This window comes from Octodon degus, unplaced genomic scaffold (assembly GCF_000260255.1).
Source record: "Octodon degus isolate 3935 unplaced genomic scaffold, OctDeg1.0 scaffold00007, whole genome shotgun sequence".
Classification (NCBI taxonomy): domain Eukaryota; kingdom Metazoa; phylum Chordata; class Mammalia; order Rodentia; family Octodontidae; genus Octodon; species Octodon degus.
Genome location: NW_004524583.1, coordinates 31,137,610 through 31,147,133, shown reverse-complemented (window position 1 = coordinate 31,147,133; position 9,524 = coordinate 31,137,610). Strand labels below are relative to the sequence as shown.

At 52.9% G+C, this 9,524-nt stretch overlaps 1 protein-coding gene across 3 annotated transcripts in view; it reads right to left on the bottom strand.

The window, feature by feature from the left end:
• The window catches only part of Rgs6 (regulator of G protein signaling 6), a 657,652-nt gene that overhangs the window by 49,430 nt on the left and 598,698 nt on the right, over positions 1 to 9,524 (bottom strand). For all 3 annotated transcript variants that reach the window (XM_023703302.1, XM_012517111.2, XM_023703304.1), the window contains exon 15: positions 4,815 to 5,001. In XM_023703302.1, the coding sequence (XP_023559070.1) occupies positions 4,815 to 5,001 (187 nt within the window). The remainder of the gene's footprint in view (positions 1 to 4,814; positions 5,002 to 9,524) is intronic.

Sequence of the window (9,524 nt, the reverse complement as noted above, 5' to 3'; positions counted from 1 at the left end):
TGATCATGTGACTCAGTGTGGCAGAATCCAGTGGCTGTGGACATGATCATGTGATTCAACTCACATGACTTGTGAAACCTAAAATTTATATGATCTGGCCCTTCACAGATAAAGTTTCACTTCCTAACTGCCCTGGTTTAATGGAAGAGGCACAATCACTTTGTTTTGCAGTCACCCTGGTATGGACTACTGTTGCCCTCAGGTTCAGACTGCGGAAGGCCTAACTTCCAGCTTCCACGTGACGGTGTCAGGGGCTTTGCAAGACATCAGGAGGATGGGGCCCCAGGCTGGGGTAGGTGCTCCTGCAAAGGAGAAGGGCAGACTAGGCTCTCCTGCCATGAGGGGGCACAGCAAGAACGTGGCTTCTACAAGCCAGAAGAGAGACCCTTACCAGGAACTGAACACGCTGACAACACACTCTGGGCTCCCCAGCCTCTGGACCTGCGATGGAGGAACAGCTGTTGCTTATGCCTCCTGCGCTGTGGCACTCTGTATAGCAGTATGCGCAGACCTACCACGCACCTACACCCGCAAAGCAAAGATGCACGTGGCCTCCGACTCAGGAACGACAGTTCAACTTAAAATGTTTTGACTTTCTGGTAGTATAAAAGCTATCCGCATTCAATAGGAGCCATGCTTTGAACTTTGGATTTTAGGGTTTTTTTGGGGGGCTAGCCATTCATAGTACAGTACTCTTTAGTGGGGCTGGGCAGCAAAAGCAAACCACGGTTCCAACTCAGCTACTCCGCCACGAGGAGAAGGAGCTGATACTCTGCAGTTTTGGTGTTGGTGAGCTGCAGCGTTTGGTAGCGTACATGTAGTGAATGTATTTTTAATTTTCAATTCACCATGAAAGTCAATAAATAGCTGTGTACCCACACAGCTATTTATAAATAGCCCCATTGTAAGTCAATAAATAGCTGTGTACCAGAGCAGGGGTGGTCATGGGTGACACAGCCCCATTGTAAGTCAATAAATAGCTGTGTACCAGAGCAGGGTGGTCACGGGTGACAATAATACATGCACTTACTTCAATGTTTTATCGAACGGGTTAAACATAAAAGAATATAACTGGCCTCAGGAAGATAAAATCGGAAGTGTTTCCCTTGCTGCGGGCCAGCCACCGTGGTCGACACGATTCATTTCACGTGGTCCTACTGCAGTCACACATAGTTCCACTGTGACTGCTCTCCAGAGGAGGAGAGAGAGCGTCAATAGCCTGCCCGAGGTCGCTCTGCTAGTAAGAAGCACTTTGTACAGCACTGGCAGAAACTCGCCGAAGAAGCAACAGCGAACAGGATGAGAATAGGAGCTGGTTGCGGAAGAGTGTTCTATTTGAGTTCACGGAAACTAACCCTAGCAGAAGAGGAGGAGAAACGGCTATGCGGATTCCAAGTCTGATGCACATCACTGCACCGCTGTGCATATGGAGGTAACGAGCACAAAAGCGCCTGAAAAACTGCAGCCTGGCGGAGGCGGGAGTTCAAAGCCTTGTGAGGCGCAGTGTGCTAGCTTTTCACATTCTCCCGTCAGGTCTTCCTTGAGCTAAGAGCAACGCAAGTGTCCAAGAAGGGAGGACCGGTTGCCTGAACTGTGCAGCCTCTGCACAGTGGAGCACTATGCATCCGGTAAAGAGTCAGGTGACAATCACGCTGCTGTCCCAGCATTGTTGCTGTGGCATTCAGACTGCTCTGTGTAAGGCGCAAGGGAGAAAATGAAGAGCCATGTTATCACCAGATTCTTGGCATAGAGAAAGGAGGCACAGATATAAGAATGAAGAAGTTGGGCCAGGAAATAGCTCAGTGGCCCGAGGGCCTGCCTGGCAAGTGCAAGGTCCCAAATTTGATCCCTGGTACTGAAAAAAAAGAACTAAGAAGTTAAGTAGGGCCCGGGGAGATGGCTCAGTGGAATAAGCACTTCCCTGGCAAGCTCAAGGGTCTGAGTTCAATCCCTGATTCCACCAAAAAACAAATATAAAATTAAAAAAAAGGAAGAAGTTAAGTAAAATCCCTTGTTCTTGAATTTGAATCGGAAATACTATTCTCTGAAAATGATGAATAAAACCCAAGAAAAATGAGCACTCCTTAGCATTCAGATTGTAGTCTCTAAAACCCATGTCCCCTAAGAGAAGCTGGGGGACCTTTGAGAAATGGCTCCTGTGGGTCTCTGGCAGAACCTGAATGTTTAGTCTCCTTGCTGTTTTGGGTCACATCAGAGACAGAAGTGATCAACCGCCTAGAGTTAGCACAATCCAAGCATCAATAAATGTAATAAGTAAAAGACACTAAAGCTCATCAAGTAGGCTTAAATTCATAAGTTTAAGTTATTTTAAAAAACAAAAATCTCTAACAGGTCAGAAAGATGACAGTAAATCACTCTTCACATCCAAAATTAGCAAACGTGGTAAAAGGAAAGAATCAAAAGTCATCCACCTTACTGCTATGAATTGTACCACTAGTCAAATAGCAGTGGAGAGACGTGTTTCCTTACGGAAGAATTCCAGCTAATAAATGAAGTGAGAACCATGAAGTGAGAGTGTCATCTTTCTGTCGCCCCTAACTAACTAATGGGTCTAAGTAATGAACACCAGCCCCTGTCAAAAATCACACGAAGAGACATCTAGATGTCACACGCCTTCTGAAAAGAATCACAGCTAGATCCGCAAAGTAGCTTTGGCCACGAAAATCAAACCTAAATCCAATTAAATGTCTAAACCAAGCGAACAATGTATAGGAAATGCAGCTGATATGCAAACATGTTAAACAGCACCACAGAGCTGTAACCAGAACATCACAGTCTGTGAAAACTTCGCGGGATAGAGGATCCAATTATTTCAACAAACATATTGCCTGGAGTGGGGGAAAGGGAGGGAGGAGAGATGCAGGGAACTCTAGATTAAAGAACACTTACATGTCAATTGACTGCAATGTGTGCAACTTACCTGGATTCTGATTTTAAATAAAGATTTTTTAAAGGTATTTATGGAACTGTTATAAGTTTGAGCACTTGTTTGACACTTGATGTCACTAAGCTATGATAGTGGTGTTGTGGTAATGTTAAAAATAAAGGGACAGGTGCATAACCTGGTGGATAGGTCTGTGGGGAGGTAAATAAAAGGAGCAAAGTTATGCACCGATGGTAGCTGAGTTGGATGAGGGCATGAAAGTTTGTGATTTTGCCCTGCCCATGTTGCTATGTCTAAAAATTTCCACAATAAGAGGAGATTAAAACACGTTGGTTCTGAGCAGTGATTCTGGCTGCGGACATCACGGCTCCGTCTGGCATTTCTTTGCTGGTGCCCCTTGAGTGAGGGAGAGCTGAGCATCCACCCAGGATGGAGCTGCCCGTGTCTCTCTTTGGGCCATGTCATACAGTACTCGGGGGGCATATACATCACAGACATGGAAACGTGTCAGAAGGAAAGAGTTCTCACAGCTTAGTCACTTGGCTCCAAAGCTGCCCAAGACTTTGTTATTTCATAAGACAGACACTGAATCTGCCCAGCAGAGGCAGTCATCTCATGAATCCACAACTGGGGAGAGAAGAGGTAGGGAAGGCGTGCCGGGTGGTGAGGTTTCCATGCTGAGGTGCTGCACACCCGACGAGGGACCCTGGCTGTGCACCCAGGCCATCATTTGCACTGGCAAAGCTACATGAAGTATCTAAGGTTGGATAATAATGTCTGCGGGTGAGAAAGCCACCCACATTCTTCAGGGGTGACTGTAGGTGAGAGAAATGAGCAGTTGGGTTAAACTCTATCATCCTGTCCCTGAGCATGTGACTGTGGGAAGATGTGAAAATCAGGGGACAGGAAGTAAGAAACCGATCTATCTGATGGCTATCTTTAGAACTAGCACCGACCAGGCATCTAGATGAAGCCTGCTGTTTGGGTAGCTTCTGTGGCTCCTGTTGTTTTGCCAGCTCCATAAGCATCTGTAATTGTCCTAACCTGCTTTAGGCCTAGAGTTCACTTAGTCAGGCACAACCTGTGCAGCACAAGGGCTTTGGTCTGTTCTTCATGGTGTCCCACTGCATGGCCCAGGGCCTGGCACACAGAAGGGCCATAGCTGGAAGGAATTGCTAAGGGAGCGGTGCAGAGGGCTGGTGGTAAGTGTGGACGTCACAGTTAGACAGATGTGGGGCTGACATGAGGGCCTGCCAGCTCACTGTACCCACGAATGTTGAATTATGGTTTCCAGCACCTACTACTGACCTATCGCAAGACTTCAGGTTTTGTAGGACATGTTGAGATGTTCACGGAAAAGCTAAATCCAAGACAGCCTTCATCTTATGATTTTTTAACTTTACAATGGTGCACACAGGCTAGGCATTTGGTAGAAGCTGTACTTTGAATTGGGATCTCTTCCTGGGTTTGAGATGTGCAGAGTGAGCCTCTCTGGAGGTGCTAGGCAGTAGGGAGCTATGTCTCGTAGCCAGCCATGCTTGGGTATGGAAACAAATGGAACTTAACACGGCGCCGAGTATGCTAAGCTTTGCTAGGCATTAGATGCCTCTGCAGCAGGAAACATCTAAACTTACAGTGGGTTTATTAGGACCCAAGTGCATCCACCATAAGTTGAGGACCATTTGTGACTACAAATTACTGCTTCTATGTGGTAAAGTGAACTAACTTAGGAAAACCATATCGAAGTTTCATTGTACACCCATCTGGAATACTTTCTGTTAATTGATTTATAAATAATGAAATCTGAAATTCTAGCTACCCATCATGCCTTGGACTGCTGTTAGAGTACGAGCAATGAAGTGGATGGAAGAGCACGGTGTAGCCTGACCATTTGCGTGGGAAAGCAAACCTGGGCATCTTCAAACGTGTATCTCCCTCCATCTTTGACATTTTGACTGGTTATCTCGTAGCTGTGAGAGTCCAAGTTGATTGCACTCTGGGCCCCCGGGGCTAAAAACTCTTGCCAGATTTCTTCCACCCTCTTGGCCACATCCTGTAGGGGTTGTTTCTTGAGCTCTTGGACGGCCAGCCAGAACCTGAAGTGGAAGCACAGTCAGTCAGTTCTGTCTGACCCCTGCTAGAGATGGTCCCAGAGCTCACGCATTACCTTCATCACCCTGTGCCCTCCTCAGCCTTCCCCGTGCCATTAGGAGGGTCACAAAGGCCCTGGGGACAGCAGAAAGGACAAACTGTTTCCTGACTGTGAGGGACAGGAATGGGAGCCGTGTTGAAAGATCAAAGGGTGACCAACAGGAGCATTCTGTCCCTCTCCTTGAGGTGTCTCAGCCTCAGCACTATTGTCATTTCTGGCTGGGTGACTTTTTGTGGGTGAGGGTGGGTGCGGGGTGGGGACTGCTGTGGCATGCGGGAGGTTAGGCAGCAACTTTGGCCTCCACCCAACTAGATGTCCAGAGCCAAGTGACAGCAACCCAGTGTTTCCCCAGAGGGCAAAATCCCCCACTTGAGACCCACTGTGGTCTACACAGCATGAGCCCCTTGCCACTTTTGGCTGGGGGCTCAACCACAGCTATGAAAAGGGGGCGAAGACCACAGGGGCAGGTGGCGTCCTAGAACCCTAAGGAACGGCTGGGCGGAGTGAACAAGCCCTTCACGTCAGAGGCGGAGGGAGCAGGTGTCCGCGCGTCAGCACTCAGCACGGTGCTCGGCACACAGCAGCGCGCAGTAAGTGACAGTGACATGGCAGCGGGCTTATCTGGAGCACAGCAATGGGCATAGGCGGGGTAACTTCCCAGGGAGTGCCAGAGAGAAAGCCTTTCGCTTACTCCCGCTTGCCTCTCCACAGTCCCTCGGGATCCAGGATCCGGATCCGCAGGGAGGCTGCCCTTGGCAGAGCCATCCAGGAGCGCTTTTCTGCTAAAGGCAGCAGCGAAGTGAGCCAAAGCCCGAAGAGCAGCTCCGCATCCCGAGGACGGCAGCCTCTGGGCGCGGGACACGGCAGCTGCAGGGCAGGCGCCAGGCCAGGTGCCCAGTAAGGTGGGGGACCCCACTGTCTCAGGGACAGCACCTGTAATCCAGTCAACGGAGGGGCTCAGCCACGACACAGTGAAAAATGCATTAAATCTAGCATCAGATTTCACCCAAAGTAAGATGTACTTGTTTTGTTTGTTTGACTGTGTGTGGGGGGGAATTAAGCACGTTTTTCTGTTGCTCTTCAGGATCTGTGGAGCCACGAGCATGGCTCAAAGGCGCCACTCAGCGGCAGCCTTTGGCAATGTAGCCTCATTTTTTTCAGGGAAAGGGGTGCCAGGTGTTCGCTTCTGAAACACTGCGCTCCAGCTTTGCCTCTGCTGTGCCACTTAGGGTTCTAACGATCGTGCTGAGGAAAACGCACATGGTGCCCTCAGTGATCTCGGACAGAAAGGCGAGGAAGGAGCAAGTGGTCAGAAGGGCAGGCGCGTGCCCTGTCCTCGTGCGGGCTGGGCTCGTGTTCCCCAGAACTGCTGTGCCTTTTGGGTGCATCTTTCTTCACCAGAGAAACAGCCGCAGCGTGGGTGGAGGGAGCTACAACACAGTTCTGAAGCACTTTCCCTCCGTGCTCGACTCTGAAATGCCCCGGGGTAGGAGTGGAGGGGCACAGCTGAGTGGCAGCCAACGCTGCGCCTGTTGCCCCTCCAGTTTCAGCTCTCACCCCTGGTGGTGGGGCAGCAGCGACCAGGGCTCTTGCCAACCTCATCACTGTCCTTTAGCCCCAGCCCTCCTCATTTCTGCTGCGGGTCCTGGGGCTTCTGGCCTCCAGGCTGTCAGGGGTGAGGGGAACAGGAGTGATTCTTTACTCGGAGTCCTGGGGGCTTCGCAAGGAGTGTCATTCTCCCCCACCCCCACCCCTTGGCCCCTTCCCTGGTGTCCTCAGGGCTCTCTGCCTGCCTGCAAGGTCTGCTGTGAGGTGAGAGGTGTGTGTGTGTGTGTGGGGGGGTCATCTGACAAGGAGAGACTTGCAGGGTGTTTTCTCCCTGTGGGACCCAGCTGACTGGCAGGTGGACAATGTTGCAAGCCCAGCCCTGCAGAAAGGATGACCAAAGTGACCAAAGCACTGCTAAGGGGTCACTGATGAAGCCCAAGTCACGGTCTTTCCCAGCCCCTGCTCAGGAGTTGCCTCTGAGGGGCCGAATCCCCGGCTGCAGGGAGCTCCCTGGGCCGGCGTCCTTCCTAGCCATGGAGGGGCCTGTGATTTCTCACTCAAACAGATGACACATGGGTGATTTGCAGCCTTCCCCCTCACTATCAGGAGGGCCAGTCACCTTCTGTCATCTCTGCCCCTTGCTCCAGTGAGCTCTGAGCAATTCTCCAGTCCCTGCGCCCCTGTGGGACACCCTAAAGGCCTGCAGCTTCTGGGCGCCACAGAGACCTTGCGGTTCCCGAGGCTTCCAGATTGCCTTGGTAGAAGGATCCGGAGCCACATTCCTGCACACCACTCTACTGGCCCTAGAGAGTCTGGAGCTGATGTCCATGCAAACTTCAGAAATGAATTTGATAAACTTTCTCAGGAAAAGGTTCCCTTCATCAGAAAAATCCAAGATAAGAAAAAGCACTAGGGGAAACAATAGGCAGGTCAGGGGAGGGGTAACAGGGAGTGGGGGAGAGGAGGAGGAGGGTAGAGGAGAGGAAGAGAGGGGAGGGGAGAGAAGAGCAGGGTGGGGAAGAACAGGGGAGGGGAAGGGACAGGGCTGGAGGAGGGGAGGGGAGAGGGGAGTAGGGCAGGGGAGGAAGGGGAGAGTGGACCGGGAGGGCAGGAGGAGAGTGTGATGGGGAGGGGAGGCTGAGAGAAGGGGAGAGCAGGGGAGGGGTGGGGAGAGGAGGGCAGGGGAGGGAGGAGTAGGGCAGGAGAGGAGAGGGAGAGAGGGGGAGGGAGGGACAGGAGGAGAGTGCAGCTGGGGAGAGGAGGGGTATAGGGAGAGGAGGGGAGTGGGGGAGGAGTAGGGTAGAGGAGGAGAGAGGGAGAGGAGGAGGGAGGGGCAGGGCCTTGCCCTCTACAGCAGTTTCTCCTGCACACATGGGACTCAGCCCAGCCTTCTGTCAGCCTCAGAGATGACCTGCCTCGTCCCTCGGAGGTGATAGCCAAAGTGCTGTCACAACAGCCTCCTGACATCCCACCGTGTGTGCTACCACAGCTTCACAGCTTCGGACAACCCTCGTGTCAATTTGAAATGCAGAACAGGCTGCAGCTCCTGCTTGCCGCCTTCCAGCCCCAAGGAGCTCAGGCCTCGGAGCCCCCCACCGGGCAGCCACAGAGCGGCTCTGCACGCCGCCCACCGCAGAAGGGAGGCCGCTGAAGGCTGCAAAGCTGCCGCTCTTATCGAAAGCCTGCTCCTCTGGGGACACGCGAGCCAAACGCCAGCAGCACTCAGATTCACCCATCCTGCACTAAGCCCCACACTGGCTGCAGAGGGGCCCAGGGACTGGCAGGCCCCAGAGTCTTGGGGAGACCACCTGTCCTGCCTCCCCGCGAGGTGCGGCCCATCGGCAGCAGCAGCGGGAGCAGGCAGCCCCGCGCCCGCGGCGACAGCTTGGAAAGGAAGGCAGGCAGGCGGCTGGGCTCGAGGGGGCCGGCGACACTCCGAGAGCACAGAGCACAGCCAGGCGGTGGGCAGTGGAGGCACTCGGGGCGACCCGGGCGGCCTCGGGTCCTCTCATTTCTCCCTGATGCTGAGGTTTGCTCCTTGAGGCCGGTCGGAGGGAGGGAGGTCGTGAGCCACGCGTGGTTTGCCAGCTTCCGGGAGCTCGGGGGAGCCCCTCATCTTACGCATCTTTTCACAAACTAGGATCTTCACAGTTGGAGAGTGCAGCTTTGGGTTCACTGCCAGAGAAAAGCAAACTCCACGGCAGAAGAAAGTGCTCGTGTGCCCTCTACTGGTCAACCAGAGACTCAGAACAATAGCCTGAACTTGACGCCTGCTTGGGCTGCAGTTCTGGGGTCCCTCCCTTTGCACCCACCACTGGCACCACCCAGGCCGGGCTCTGTGCCCTGGGCGGTGGCGGAGCTGCTGCTGATTGTCCCAACCTCCTTGGGGTTTCTCGTTTCTGATTCATCATGTGTTTGGCTTGAGGGGGGTCCCCACAGGGCTTCTAGAACCTTCCATGGCCTCTGAGGAGGGGGGCAAGACTGGGATGGCGCTCTCCAGGCAAACCTGGCACCCCTACCCCCAACACACACGATGCTCTCTTTTAGTTGCTTCTCCCTTCAGCTGACGTGGCATGGTGCTCACATCATCAATCAGCAGGTTCGAAGAACAACTACCTCCTCTCTGGAGACGTTACAGCTCATAAAAAATGGACGGGGACACTCTTTGCTGCAGGTTTTGATTTTTAACTCATGCCCTGCCGTGCAGCAGGAGTGTCAAGTGGGGAGTAGAGGGCTGCACCGGGAAGACTGGGTGGAGGTGAGGCCAAGGGGCAGGGGTGACTGGCACCACTTGGCAAGTGGACAGAGCAGGGAGGGCAAGGCTGCCGGCCCCACGGCGCTCCCGGCTTCGGGACTCCAAGGCTCCTGCCTGCGGGGTGCGAAGCTAATGAGACCCCAACAGTGCCTGGCAGACAGCTG